Source organism: Bactrocera dorsalis, chromosome 1 (assembly GCF_023373825.1).
Source record: "Bactrocera dorsalis isolate Fly_Bdor chromosome 1, ASM2337382v1, whole genome shotgun sequence".
NCBI lineage: Eukaryota > Metazoa > Arthropoda > Insecta > Diptera > Tephritidae > Bactrocera > Bactrocera dorsalis.
The window spans coordinates 21368426-21384831 of record NC_064303.1 but is presented as its reverse complement, the minus strand read 5'-3'; the positions used below and the strand labels follow the sequence as shown (position 1 = coordinate 21384831).

General features: G+C 38.7%; 1 protein-coding gene and 1 long non-coding RNA gene across 3 annotated transcripts in view; one reads left to right on the top strand and one right to left on the bottom strand.

Moving 5' to 3' along the window:
• LOC125780225 (uncharacterized) overlaps positions 1-16406 on the bottom strand; it is a 341973-nt gene that overhangs the window by 90824 nt on the left and 234743 nt on the right. The window lies entirely within an intron of this gene.
• LOC105225690 (voltage-dependent calcium channel subunit alpha-2/delta-3) overlaps positions 1-16406 on the top strand; it is a 105527-nt gene that overhangs the window by 73696 nt on the left and 15425 nt on the right. For both annotated transcript variants that reach the window (XM_049461701.1, XM_049461694.1), the window contains exon 4: positions 1731-1841. In XM_049461701.1, coding sequence (XP_049317658.1) covers positions 1731-1841 — 111 coding nt within the window. The remainder of the gene's footprint in view (positions 1-1730; positions 1842-16406) is intronic.

The window sequence follows — 16406 nt, the reverse complement described above, 5'->3', positions numbered from 1 at the left end:
CAATAATCGAAAAATTCAACTGAAATCATTAGGCTCGTCTGCAAGTTTAGACACGGGAGGATTTAAGATATTATTATGCGTTACAACAACAACAGTGGAAGTTTAAACTTTGAGTGCAAATAAATAATTTGCGAAATGCTCAGACAAATTGGTGATTTTCTCTGTCTGGGCATATTTAATAAGTTTAACGTGACATGAATGCCCCAGCGTGCGGCTGAAATGTTTAGCGCTAAAATTTCATTTCACCTCAGCAAAATGGGTGTGGCACTTGTACGCAGCGTTTGACACCACAGTGCGCCAGTTAAGCAATTACTCGCCTAATTAGTTAGTTTTATAATTTTCATTAGTAAACAAAATAGAAAGTTATCTCCAAGCTATATTTAGGACTAATGGAGGCGTCTTCACTGATTTAAGATTTGACGCAAAATTAATTGACCGCTTCGGCTTGGAAAGCATAACATTTTTCAATTATCAAAAGGGGTGGGAAGAGTTGAATGAACACATAGAAGGAAACGACGGAGACCCTAGAAAATGTATACCGTATATAAATGATCAGCATGATGAGCTGATGAGCTGAGTCGATTTAGCCGTGTCTTTCTGTCTGTTCCTAGTTCCACAGTTTTTGAGATATCGATCTGAAAATTTGCACTTGTTCTTTTCTCACCAAGAAGCTGCTTATTTGTCGAGTCATCAACGAAGTGTGTGGTCTGGCGTTATCCTAATGGAACACTACACCCTTCCTGTTGGCCAATTCTGGACGCTTCTGGTCGATCGCCTGCTTCAAGCGGTCCAGTTGTTCGCAGTAGATGATAAAATTAAGCGTCTGGCCATATGGGAGCAGCTCATAGTGGATGATTCCCTTCCAATCCCACCAAACACACAGCAAAACCTTTCTGGCCGTCAATCCCGGCTTGGCCACTGTTTGGGACGATTCACCGGCCTTCGACCACGACCGTTTTCGCTTGATATTGTCGTATGTGATCCATTTTTCATCGCTAGTTACCATCCGCTTCAAAAAGGGTCGAGTTCATTTCCTTTCAGCAGCACATCGCATGCTTTGATTCGGTCCAGAAGATTTTTTTGCGTCAAATCATGCGGTAATCAAGCTTTTTTGTGTATTCAGCCATCTGCAGATGGTTTAAAATGGTTTAGTGAGTAACTCTTATCTTCTGGGCGATGTCACGAGATGCTAATGCCGGTCTAACTCGATGTTTTCTACGGTTTGGTCGGTATTCGTTGCCATAGGTCTTCCACGGACTGGCTTATACATGGTACTAACAGGGCATTTCTTCCAGCCGCTCATTATAACTAATTCCATGTGTGATGCAGATCTGAGGATAGGGACCATAGACGAAGACAGAGCTACACGACTTTGTTTCTGTTTAACAGGAAGGCTATAGGAAGCTTTATGAACATTTATAGATCATTGATGTTGATGAATATCTTCTAAAGTGAAGACTTTCAAGCGTTATTTTTGTTATTCATCTTTTATGAGGGCTCTGAGATATATAATACTTATGCTATTTATGTATATATTCATACTTTTTCTCACTTACGCGCATTAAAAGTCTTAAAGGATTTCCCGAAACAGCAGGAGAATCAATGATAAATCAAAGTTTTTGCTGAAATCCTGCCAATCAAGTTAAAATTTTAATATCCTTGCACATTTTCATAAGCGTATAAAATTTCACTAATTTTTGCTTTCATTTTGCGCTCTTTTCTCCTCACAGCGTTTTAAGGACAGTGACATCGAAGTGAAGCGAAAGGATGGCATCATGTTGCTGCGCGAATTGGCAGCTGAGGTGAAAAATTTCATGGATTTCAAACGCAACGCTGTGATGGTAAGTTCACACATACATATATACATATATATACATTAAAAATTTATCAATAATCGTAGCTGTAAAGCTACGTAACACAGTTATGCCGAAGCCAATGCCAAACTAATGAAGGCGGAAGCGCCAAAACTGGCAAAGGCCGCGGCGACGTCGCGAAGGCGCAAAGAAAGTGCGACGTGGCAGCTTTCAGCCGGGACGAAGGTTGGCAGCGCACAATGTCCTTATAGCACCCAAAAGTAGGCAACGGTGGTTGGGAGGCACGTCGCAGAACATTGTCGAGGCAGTGAAGTGTTTAAAAATTATAATTTCTTTGATATCCGCAAGCGATTTTTGAGAAATTGAAACAGTAACTCAATGCCTTTGTTCGTGTGCCCCACGCTGGCTGTGTAGGCATAACTATAAGATTTTGAGGCAAGCAAATATAATGTGGAAAGGAAAAAGTGTCCAAATAAGTTGCAACTTTAAAACAGCGCCGTTAGGCTTTTGTGGCGCGTAATAAGGAGAATCGAAAAAGAGTAGCCCTTACAAATCAGCGGTTAGTTATATGCCAAGCACACTGCCACAGATTGTGCCTTTACTAAAACGGTTCAAGAATATATGCGTAAACATATAAATATATATAATTATATATGCAAATATGTACATATATATCAGAAAAAGTTATGACATAGTGTACGTAAAAGGTTAATACGACTCCGCTATTCTATATCGCTGTGGGCGCTTATACTTGCGGCGAACATAAAACAAAAGCGTGAAGACTCGGGTTTCTATGATTTTGCCATTACGTCGCGTATTTATTGGGTAATAAATAAAAAAATATATGCATAAACTTTAGTTACCTTAAGGTATGCTTGTGTGCACAGATTTTATTTATTGGATGCGCGTGCAATCCTATGGAACTTATTACCAGGGGCTGGTCATTCGATTGATGTGACTAACAAACACTGAGGTGTTTGTTCGTTTTTATGATTAGTGTAATATTACTGCTTAGTTATTGCGTAAATTTTGGTTCATTGATTTATATTTCTGCTGTTTTATTACAAAAACTCACCTGTAGTTAAAAGATGACATCGATTATTTCTCAAAGGTTAAAAATAAGCCTTAGTTTAAATAGCACATCCGCCGCTAGCCGTTCCACCTTTTTAGAAGTTTTTTGTTATGAAAAAATAAATAGTCTGATAGTCGGATAATAATACTAGCTGACCCCGCTGGTGTTGTCCTGTGTGAAATTATGTGTTTTGAAATGAAAAGAAAGTTGAATTTTATCGATTTCTTTTTTTTTTTATGTAACGCAGCTTGAAAAACAACATTTTTTGGTTTCAGTTCCGGTGCGTAAATGTACAGTGAAGATGGTTTTCCAACTCATGAACCCGATACGTATAGCTGGCTGTGTGAAAAACATAGCATTTCCAGATTTATGCCACACACTTCCAGCGACTATCCTTGTGTCGTGTTGATTGTCATCGCAAATGCAATTTTCCCGGGAAACTGAATAGGTTCGAACTGAAATGGCGAATCGTTGGAACTTAAATGAATTTATAGAATCAAGCATACGACCCCCTTGTATATGACAGCTGCGTCATAATCAGTCGGGTTCCATTACACAGTTTCGGCGCATGAAGATTGCGAAACCTAATAATAACTTTGATATGCAATTGATGCGGCGGCATACCAAGTCTCTCCAAAAAATTTAGAAATTCCACTGTATAATTCACGGCGACGTCTTCATTGTCAACACGAGCGATCGATTTGTATGACCGCATACCTCCAGAAATTTGACTTTGAATCTTCCAGTTTAAGTCCCCAAATCGGTATTTTTGGCAGCTAAAATTGCGTGTGCACTCCAGCAATCGCAGTTACGATAATTTGGCCAATGTTGGCACTAATATTCGTGATAAGTTAATTTTTCTTTAAAGTGAATTAATATCAAACCACTGGAAGTATGAACCGGAATTCTCCCATCTTAGCGAATAGGATGTAAAATGTCTTCGGCAATGTCACGAATGTTCGTTCGTATCTCATACAATAATTGACAGGGATTTGAAGGCTGACATGTCGAAACGATCACCGCGAAAAGTGTGCGAAGTAGCTATCGCAACGTCCATCATTTGATTCCAGTGATTTTCATGTCCCAGCAATTGTAATCGCTGGCATGGTTCTCAAAAAGTTGCACACACCGTACTATTCACACTACGACAATACTTAAACGAAATAGAAGCTAAAGTCGTTTTTCGGGTGGATTGTCTAAATTAATTCTAATGCATTAGTTGAGAACACACCTGGATGTGCTGGATCTAATGGTTCGACGATGCATATCATGTATAAAATCAATGCAATTTCGAAGAGAGCAATGTTCTCGCAAACGGATCACTAACGCAACTAGAGAAAAAAATCGTCAATGTCAATTTTGTTTGCTCGCAAAAGTAAATATCCTACAAAACGCTTCATTGATGTACACGTATCGACTCATTTGATACTTACTGATCTCATCTCGTTCAAGGCCAATAACCGCCACGTTACTTTTGGTGACTTTGGCCACGATTTCATTAAACTGCAATACTCAACATCGATATGAATTTTGAATGTGAATTAGACAATAATGGCGAATATGGTACAATCCATGTGTTGTCAACTTCGTTATTCACACCTCTAAATTGAATGCTGAATATTCTGCCATTGTCGTCTGGTGAGCGAGACCGACACATGGATAACTATCATTTCCAGTTTTCGTTTCCGAAAGAAAAGCACGTGGATAGTGGTTCGTGCATTTATTGTCAGACATAAACCGAAGTGGGATTATGGTGTCCGGAAGTACCATTAGTTGGATGGCAAAAAGAACGCCGACCGAAATTAGCGCGACCTCGTCTTGACAACGTAACAAATTTCAATCTATAATTGATTGAAAAGTGTTATAATGATCGGATTTAGTTCAAAGATGGAGTTTCTAAATTCTGTTTCCATCTAGACGGTAACTTCATAATATCTGCCACGTAGAAGTTCCCCTAATTATTTGAGAGGAACTCGGCCAGCCACTTTTCACAAGCCCCTTTTGAGTTCCACTTTACACCAATAAGGGCGTTCGCCATGAACAGAAACAGGTGGTAATCACTTGGCGTTATGTCCGGGATATATGGTGGATGCGATAAAACCTCTCGAGTCATTAACGAAATGTGTGGTCTGGCGTTGTCCTGGTGGAACACTACACCCTTTCTGTTGGACAATTCTGAACGCTTCTGGTCGATCGCCTGCTTCAAGCAGTCCAGTTGTTCGCAGTAGATGGTAGAATTAAGCGTCTGACCATTTGACCGTACGACCGTTTCTCTTTGACATTGTCGTATGTGATTCATTTTTCGTCGCGAGTCACCATCCGCCTCAAAAATCGTTCCATTTCAGCAGCATATCGCAGGCCTTGTTTCGGTCCAGAAGGTTTTTGAGCGTCAAATCATGTGGCGCCCATACATCAAGCTTTTTTGTGTATCCAGCCTTCTGCATATGGTTAAAATGGTTCGGTGACTAACTCTCATCTTCTGGGCGATGTCACGCGATGCCAGATGCCGGTCTAACTCGATGTTTTCCATGATTTGTTCGCTATTCGTCATCACAGGTCTTCCACCGGCTGGCTTATCGATGGTATCGTTTAAACCAACTCTGAATGGTCGAAGCAATTCCACCGCAGGTCGACGTGATACAGGGTAGGCCATTTAAAGTTGACCCATCTGGCAACGCTGACAAATCGGCTAATGTCATACCGCGTTAGAAGCGTCATTCGAAGACAATTTATACCATGGAACAGTACACTCCAAAAGAACGCGCTGAAATTGTTGAATTGTTTGTTTTGACTTTTGGCGAAAACTCATCATGTCAGACGAGGCACATTTCTCGTTGAATGGAGGCGTAAACAAGCAAAATTGCCGATTTTATGCCACCGAAAATCCTCAATTAATTGAAGAACAGCCTCTTTACGACCAAAAAGTAACAGTTTGGTGCGGTGTTTGCGCGAATATGATCATCGGACCGTATTTTTTCGAAGACGATGATGGAGCCACGACAACAGTCAATGGTGAGCGTTATCGAGCCATGATAACGGATTTTGTGATACCCATTATTCGCGAAAATGACATGGATAACTTCTGGTTTCAACAGGACGGGGCTGCATGCCATACAGCTCGACCAACAATCAATTTATTGCGACCATTTTTCCCCGGGCGATTGATATCGAAAAATGGTGATGTTGACTGACCACCGAGATCACCAGATTTGACGCCACCAGACTTTTATTTGTGGGGTTATTTGAAATCCAAGGTATACGCTAATAAGCCAAAGACCTTAGCTCAACTGAAAGCCAACATTCGACGTGAAACAGCCGCCAATCATCCGAAACATTGGCCAAAGTCATGGAAAATGTCGAAAAAGAGTGCATTTAGCTGTCAAAGCTAAAGGTGCCCATTTACGCGATCTAATTTTTAAATATTAGCTGAAACAATATACATAACTAGTCAAATCAGTAGGTATTAATAATCAATACTAACTCAGGTAATAGATTAGTTTGGATTTACAGTTAAGCGCTAAACTATTTTGCTACTTTAAAAATTGTAGTTTAGTAGATTTTATCACAAAAAAAATTTAAATAATATTTAAAATTGGGAAAATAAGCTTTGTTAAGCTTTGATGAGCCAGCAAATATTTGTATATAACACATATATATATATATATGTATAATATATAGTACACATGTGTCATGTGCAGCACTGAATCCTTAAGTAGACGGTTGATTGCGAAAAATAAACTAAAACAATATTCAAAGGCAGCTAAATGCCAACAACTCAGCACCATAATATGTGTATATAATATTTTTAACTTTTTACTTTACAACAACAACCTAAATACATTCTTTGCACACCAATTTCATTTTGCACCTTCACTCCTTATGATGCTTTGACTGCATTGAAGACATCACTTTACTGCTGACACGGTCCAGCAACACACCACAAACATCTGCCACCCGCAGCCACAGCCGAGAGCCGCATCTGCATCCGCATCCACATTTTATATGCAGAAAACTTTGGCACAACTTTTTTAGTTTTCGTACGTTTGCTTGCCTCTATTTAATATTAGGTTGAAAAAAAATTCAAATTTTCTTACGGTGCTTCAGCTACGAAACGAAGCGTTTGTTACGGTTTTATATATACATATGTATGTATAGGTCTTTTACCTTACAACTGCTTCCACTCACACGCTTTCATACCCTTTTCACATGTAACTCTATTCTGGAAAGGATTATGGTGTCGCTCTACTTGAAACACCTATCCCAACGTAAACCAACTGTGAAGAGATATGCACCGGTTAATACAAGTATATACACATGTCTTTAGGCATCTTTTTGTACGTGTTTAAGCGAACACGTGAATATTCGGCAGGCTTTGCTACGATTTGGAAGGGGGAGCTGACGCTGGTCCGCATGCCTAAATTCATTGCCTTCGTCCAACATTTTATGCGGATATATTTGCCTTTAAGCGCTGCTATGTCTGTGTGTATGTGCTTGTTTTCACTAATACATAACGAAACTTATTTCACCTCAGTTACATTAATATTTATTGGCCCAAGTATCCTTAGCATTTTTATCATGCATATTTGATATATTTTGCAAGTTTGTTTTATTTGTTGTTGCTGTGGTTGTGTCCGCACATTACGTTGAATTGGATTATCCAACAAATCTACAAAAATCCTTTAAATGCTATTACTTGGGACGCAAAAATCAAATGTTTACGTAAATACCTGTGTAGTTTGTAATCCTGTGTATTGAGCAAATTTCATAAGATTCAAAAAGAAATTAAATTATTATATCGAAAGTGTAAAGTTAGGACTAGGCTATAATTTAAGTATGTTCAGGTATTACTAAGTTCTTTAAAATTGCCTAAAAGAGTTTAAAAATGCTGAAAATACTAAGCGTACAAACTTTCAACTCTTAGTCTGAGTTCACAGTGCGCCCTCGTTTTCTTAGAACTAGAGTGATTGAAAGCTGCTTACAGTTCATATACTCGTACGAAGTGATAGTTCGTTCCCGTTATGCTTTAAAGGCTTCCTGCAAAATGTTGTACGAGCAACCTTTTAAGAGAGCAGGTTCCTTCATGATTGAATAAGCTATTAATTAGTCCAAAATGAATAATAGGGTGTAATTGGCTGCATGTTAAATTTTATATATACTAGTACTTAAAAAAAGCGTTAACTTTAGTTACACCGACCTTACAAAAACTCCCTTAATTTGTATGACATTTAAATGCTATAACGATCCGGAGATCACACCATTGTCTTGAACACACGCCATATTTCGTTTTGTATGCTATAGTGGTCCTCTATTGACGGCTCCGACAAATGAGAGAAATTTTGTGGTGCTTTTTGAAGTCGTGGGTTTATGTCAACAAGCCTCAGGCTCTTGCAGCTCTTAAAGACAGTATCTGTCAAGAATGTGAGGACCTATCGCCGGAAGTGCTGGCCAAAGTGATGGAAAATTCCATAAAAAGGGCTCAAAAGACAATCACCTGTGCCGGCAGCCATGTACATGATATCATATTATCGACTTGATGTAAAAAAAAATTAAAAGATCAAATAAAAATAATCCACGAGCGGAATCAAAATTTTTCATACTTTTAAAAAGTTTTTCATTTTCCAAAAAACATCGGAAGGTAATTTTTGCTCCACCTGTTATATATAACCCTATATCTATCCCGCTTAGTTTAAGGTGATACGTACAACCCTTAGGTGAACCAAAGTATAATACTCTGTAGCAACTGGTTGCAAGACTATAAAAACAAACGGTAATAACTTTTTTTCTGTGTGAGTAATCGACTTACTTTCTATATTTGGCAGGTTATTATTTAAATTTTTTAAAAGTGTAGGCTTGTGATGCCGAAAAGAGAATTTGAGTAGAGCGGTTCAAAGTTCAGACGAGATTTTGGTGGCACTCCCTCGAATAGATACGCTTATATGAGGTTGGCAAACATGTTTGCCGAATCTAGAAGAATTGCAAGAAGACCGTACCATCGAGATCCGTATGTTCGTGTACAAGAAACAATCGCGGTTGTTGCATTGTCAATGTCGTCAATTCAGGCAAACTCAATAGTTTCGACTCGCAACTTATTGCCGCAACTTCAAATTAACAGACGGCCATTAAAAGGGATAATTCATGACGACTGATACCTATTTATTTCTTCACAAAGTTCGAATAAAAAGTCAGTTAAGCCCTGAAAATTTTTTATGAAGCCCGTTTTTTTCTAAACGGATATGTCAATAAGAAAAATTACCATATAGGGTGTGAATCAAAAAATTGTAAAAAAAAAACTGAGAAATCGGAGTGAATTGAAGTAATCCATTTTATCGATAATTGAGACAATGCCGAGTTTCAACCCATCAGCTAGCAATGAATCATCATCTAATTATTACTAATTCTACATGGCGGTTATTTGCGGTCCATTATTTCTAAAAATATATAATTATACTAGAGGACACGCCCACGTTTTACTGTGGCTGATACATAGGTAGTACTACTAATACCATCTATATGATTTCTATTGGTTAGATTATAAGTATTACTTAAGGAATAATCGCATTTTTGGTGAAGCAACTTGTGTTAGTTTAAAAAAAAAATTAACCAAAAAGCATTTTGTTCGTTAAGAAAGAATTGGGTTTTTGGGTAAAAATACTATTGAATTTGGGCTGTACATCAGTGAAATCAATCGAGTCCAATCGATTGTCAGCCTAGTGGACTGCTTATTAAGAAACGGTTCTCAAGCGTGGAAAGACAAAAATATCGGCTGGCAAGGTTATGCCATCAGTCTTTTGGGATGCCCGTGGTATATTATTCATCGAATGATAAATGAGCCAGTTTTAATTCATTGCATTGTGTATTTGATTGCAGTTCTATTCTACCATTCCCAATATTTAGCAATTTTATTATTTTTAAGGAAAAATCAGTTTAAAATTGTGCGCATATATGTACTTCTTCGTTCCCGTTTAAATATTGCATTGCTCTGTGCAATGCTTCCAAAATATTTCTGTATATCTCAAATTTTAATAGACCTTTTTATCAACACTTCAGTGATGTCGCTATTTTTTTATGCCAGACCTTTTGCAATTTTAAATTGCCTGTCAAGATATCCCCTCCAATAGTTAGCAGGTATGGAAAAAATGTTATAGCTACCCATAAATGTATTGAGTCACCAAATTTATTACTCAAGAACGATTAACTCTGTCCACATTATGAAAACTTGTCGACAGATGTCGCCTTTTACTTTGGCATCGTTTTTTTTATTGTACGTTTAAGGTTTGAATATTGGATACTCCGATGGTAGCGCAATCTATCGGATCCAATGTAAAACATTTAAAATTAGCAATTAATTACAAATGAAAAATTAATTTAAAGAAACATTTTTCAGTGGACCAAATTGTGAATCTAAACCATCCTCGAATCTCCTTAAACACACACAAAAAAATTCATCAAGATCGGTCCATCCGTTTAGGAGAAATTCAATTACAAGCACACGGTCAGAAGATTTATATATATAAAGATAAAATAAAACAAAATTTGCTATACAATGAAATAAATAACCGTAATACATTAATTAATAAAATTTAATACGGTTTGTTTCTGTTGTAAGATTCATGGGTGACACTGTATTTACACTTTATATGGGTATCCGGCCTTTTCTTCTAGATGTTAGAAATCTCCTGGTAAACTTAATACATATATACATATATCCTGTTCAGGGTACAATGGATCACTAAAACGTTTGTGAATGAAAGAAAAAAATAATTTAAAAGCAACACACCAACACCACTAGACATAGACAATTTAACTATTATTCGAAGTTTTTATGAATTTTCGGAAATTAAAAGTCTATGTTTCGTTTAACTTTTGAAAACAAGGTAACTGGAATGGAATTGTGTGTAAACGGTGTACAAAAATTCTGATTGTTCATCGCGTACCCAAATTTATTGCATAAAATGTGGTATATCTCTTTGTTTATTGTCACAGCAATATTGTTTCCTGAATTTCCATAAAAACTAATGTATATTTTATGAATATAATAACAATTTCAATGGAATTTCAATAAAATATGGATTTCGGTAAAAATATATACTTAAAGTGAGCACCTAGTGGTTCCTCAAAGGACAACACCAATAAAACACCCTGTAAAATCTAAAAGAATGCTTTTTAAGAAAAATCGTAGAACAAATGACAATTATAATACATGTCAAAATTTTGAATGAATCGGAGTTATCAGGCTTTTAGGGGCCAATATTTTCGGTAAAAAATGTTTTTACTTTACGATTTGTTCTTTTTGTTTATAATATTCAATCAAATCTACATACATAATAATTAGATAAAAGCTTGGAAAAATTATTGAATATTGCAATTCATGAAACTATAAAATTTTTGCTAGAATCACCAAAATTTTAAAGCAAAAAATAAAGAACAAATTGCTACAGATTAAATACGGCCATTGTTAAAGCTTTTCACAGAAACGATCCTACTTAGAATCTTTCATCTTTAGTGATCAAAATTTGACTGTTAATAAGTTTTCCTATTTGAAATCAATCCAAAAAACGTTATAAACTAGAACAAAATTTTTTTTTTTGATATATCACTATAGATGAGATTTGGGTTTATCACCATGATCCTAAATCAAAACAAGAGGCTAAAGAGTGTTGTGAACCTGGAGTCGAAACGAGTTCGTGTCCGGAAATCGGCCAAGAAGTTTATGGCACCAATTATATTGGGATGCGAGAGGAAATTTGTTTTTGGATTACTTGCAAACTGGTTAGGTTAGGTTGGATGGCTGATCAAAGATCACACGTAGACTAATGATGTAGTCCTTTGTGATGCCATTGAAAAAGAACTCCCTGTTCGAACCTACAGATTGGCGAAGCGCTTCGTAGCCAATACATAATTACACAGACGCTTAACTTCAACACCCGCCAGTTCGGTGGGATGTCCGAAGGTACGCGCCCCCAAGTGTCTACTCGTAAGTCTTGACCTCCCAAACGCGGATTGGAGAATCGTTGGAGCAAGTGTATTAATGTTCAGGGAGATTATACTGAATATTAAAGTGTATTTTGAAACATATAATTGTGTTTTTCTTACTAAAAGACAAAACTTATTGAGCAACCTGGTATATATGTTTTTATTTAGTAGACCCTGAGGGAGACTAGGGTAATACAATATGTGCGAAAAAATTAAAAAAAAAAATTATCGCCTACGGACTGGTTCCTTTGGGATTTAGATTATCGTATCCACTCGCTATACCATAGGCTTATGAACTACTGAAGAAATGTATACCAATAATAAGAGAATTTTATTAAACGAGTACAAAGACATTCCACATAATCCAATGTAAAGGATAAAGTGCAATGCAAGTTTTTAGACTGCAATTAACAAGGGGTAAAACGTTTCCATAAACCCACTACCGCGCACCGCACTATTTCAGTATTTTATTAGCGATATTTCTGTTGCTTTCTCAATTAAAAAACCAGACAGTGCGCCGCAGTCGACAACAACAAAAGCGAATCAGAGAGCGTAAATAAATAATTCGGCAGTTTATTTGAGCATCCACCCATTTACCAAAGCAATTGACGCTCGGTTTGGTTATTACCCGCACAATTGATATTTAACAGAAGGAAACCCTCAAAATGGAAGACAGCGAGTGCAGGGATCTCCAGCGGTGGTATAGCGTAAATGGGTTGTTGCCGTTTGCTTGTGTAAGGTTACGCGGCAGCCAGCTATTGTTGAAACCATGGCAATCGACAATTCGATGACTGCCGAATGAATGGGCCGTTCGTGGCCACCATAGGCGTGTTGTTGCTGTTGTCGTTGTTATTGTTATTGATGCTTTTGCGGATTTTTGCACGTGCAGCGCGGCCATCAACACCGCCAACAAAAAAGAAGCGTCGCGTCGCGTCGCACCAACATAACCGCATCACCACCCGCCTGCACAGCCGTCGTCCTTAAAATCCACCTGCTTTTCACCACCATCCCACCTTCGCACAGCCGCAACCGCAAATGCCACATTGGCAATTTGCACTTGTGTTCAACATGAAAATAATGAAAAACAATTCGTGCATGCGGTGAAGCGACTAGACAACGAACGCGGCGCGGCGCAAATGCATATCTTCGCCGGACTTTAGCGAGATCGCGCGGTCTGCTGTCGGGGTAGCGGTGTCACGGGTCAGCTGTCTGTAACAGGCGCCCATAACGAGTAGCCAACAACTGCTGCAGGTTGCATTTCCGCTTCGCATGTGGCGAAAAATAACAACTACAAAATAAAACAAACAACAACAAAAGCGTAAAAAAAAGAAATGGCAAATATAGCGAAGTGGTAACGCGGCTCGCGCGGCAAATGCCACCTGACAGGACAGCAGAAAGCTACAGCGCCGTAGCTGGTAGGTGGACAACTTTATGGCCAGTGCAAATTGTTTGCCTGCGGGCCGACCGAACTCGGGCAGACACGCGAAAGCACAGCACAGACAAACAAGCGGACAGGTAGACAAATGCGCAGACGGTATGGCAAGCAAGCGCTTGCTGTACGTGTGGGGTGTATGTGTGAGTCTGGCATGTGCATGAAGCTGCTTTGCATTGCGTGTGAATCGGGTCAATGCAACGTGGCACTGAGTACATGCATCATGTCGGAGTGGCAGCATAACACCTCAATGGTGGTGGCTAGATCCAAAAAAAAAAAGCTGCTGCACATACAAAACAGGATGCATGGAGATGAACATGCGAACAAAGAAGGATGTGCAAGTCAGTTACTCAGTCAGTCGGTCGTTTGCTTTGGTTAGTTCGTTGGTTGAAAGTCAATGACTGAGGTGTCTTTGTGGTTCTTTGCTCGCGTTTTGTTGTTTTTTGAAACTTAAACGAGTGGAAATAATTGATTTAAGACATGCATTTCGTGAAATGTTATAGAAGAAGAGTTATTTTTCAAAAAGCTGCAGTTTCTGAAGTCAAAATGTGATGTCAAAATTTTCAAGTTTTATCCAACTTTCTATTTATAATTTTGTATACACTAAGGGAGTTATATCTGCAGGTTAGATGACTGATCCACATTTTATTACAATTTTTTATACACTAAGGGAGTCACATATATCTGCAGGTCAGATGAGTGATCCAGAGTTTCTCAGACGTTTAATTTGTATTCCCATCAACTTGGTAGGATATCTGAAGGTATGAGCTCCCAAGTGTTTATGGATCTCGCAAACGCGGAACAATCGAGCATGGAGTGTTGAGATATTTCCACCTTATCTTCCTCCATATAGCTTCTGTCGCTGGCTTCTGGTAAGATTCTCAACCCTATAGAAATAACACCAATAGGGTAAAGAACTCATTGGATCGCTTAAGATTAACCTTCGGTCAAAAGGTCGTATGAAATTATAAAAACCCAAAGCTGGCCAAACTATTACGAAGCGCAGCCATTTACTAATAGAACACACAAGGAGAAGGGAACATTCCCATTCTACTAAAAGCGTGGATAAAATTCCATGGCAGCTCATCAACTTTACAATTACCTGCGACTCCACTAAGGCCAGGCAACCATACAAGTGTTTTCACAAAGTTACTCAAAGTCATTGATAACGAGGATAGGTATTCCATAACCACACCTGCCCTGCTATATGAGTAGATAGTAATTCCTCTAAAGGAGACTGCACGCCAGAGCAGTAAATTTACCGCCACCTAAATGGCAGCAACCTCGGCTTGAAAAACACTGCAATTATCATGAGGACTGAAGCTGAAGTTGATAGAGATTTCCAGACAATATCAATATTCCTTCACCGAAATTCTTCCTGTGCTTGGAACCATCCGTATAAAAGCTCAGTGCCCGTCGCCTCCAACGATAAAAGCCGATCCACAACTCTCTCGATAGTATTTGGACAGAGAAACACGCTATAGTTTGTTTGACGACTCTAAAATCGAAAGGATCCGACATAGAGTCAAAGTAAGCGAAAATGCCAGAATACGTACAGATACGTGTTCATTTAGAAACCCAGTTTCTCTGAGTATAAAAGCAATCTTCGCGGCCATACACCTTCCGGCAATATTTAAGAGCGCCATATGCTGAATATGCCTTAGTTAGAGTAACCCTTTGTGCACCACATATGAAATCTAAGCATACGAGTTGTGACAATTAAGTAATGAGACTGATTCCATAAAAACCGTATATTTGAAAATTATTCTACAACTCTGCCATCCCCTTCAAAGTAGTCCCCTTGGGCAGCTATACAGCGATTCCAGCGCGTTTTCCATGCTTCGTAACATTTCTAGAACGCTTCGACTGGGATGTCCGCGAGTACCCTCGTCACGGCCGCCTGGATGTCCGTAATCGACTCAAAATGGGTTCCTTTGATCACCGATTTTGTTTTAGGAAACAAAAGAAAATCACAAGGTGACATGCCGGGCGAACAAAGCGGCTGTTGAAACACGGCGATCCCTTTAGAGGCCAAATACTGTTACACGCTGAGAGCGGTCTGGCACGGCGCGTTGTCGTGATGAAGGATCCAGTTACGAGCGATGTCTGGGCGCACCCTGTTGACTCGTTTTCGTAATCTTTCGAGTACTTGGCAATAGTAGCCTTGATTCACAATTTTCCCCGGTGGAACGAATTCGTTGTGGATGATTCCACGGCTATCAAAAATGACAGTAATCATCGTTTTCACCTTCGACTTGCTCATGCGAGCTTTTTTCGCTTTCACGTCCCTCCTTAAACTCTTTCGCCCAATCTGGAGCAAAATTTTATCGCGACCCGTTGCTCTTGATTTCGTTTTTCCATTTTCGTGACGAGCACTACAAACACACGTCTACTCAACTTGACGCAGCAGGCGAACTAAACAAGCTAGAAAAATGGTACATATATCAATGGAGAGGGGAGAGATGCCGAAAAAAGAGAAAGGTAATTTCAAGGTCACACGTTTACCACAAGCGCGGCAATAAAAACAGTCTCATTACTGAATTGTCAAACCTGGTAATACTACATTTTTCGCTTAATTCTTTATTTTTTTCAACCAAACTAATCTGAAAAGAAGTATATCCAGTGGCACACAAAATCGACGAAAACTTTTGGAAGTCTCGATTCGACGATTGCAGCCAGAACCCAAGTACAGTAGGTATAGAATTGCTGCAGCTAACGATATCGGTATGCCTTGCAGTTATAGAACCATACTTTCTAAAGCGATGGTTCTAGTCACACACTCTCAATTATCTAAGTATAATATATTTTGGGAATGTTGGGAGCTAGAAGACTGTTTCACTTTTTCTACATATTCCTTCATTGAGACTACAACTAGAACTTCAACCAAATGCTTAATGTTTACACTTTTCACAGACAATTACAGCTGTCGAATAATTGGCCCATGATTTAGGCACCAAGTGTAAAAACTAAATCATTTGGTTGAAATTCTAGTTGTAGTCTCAATGAAAGAATATGTAGACAAAGTGAAACAGTCTTCTATTCGGTACTCTAGCTTCCAACATTCCCAAAATATACTTATGTAGCAAAAGTGAGAGTGCGTGACTTATGAGCCGGC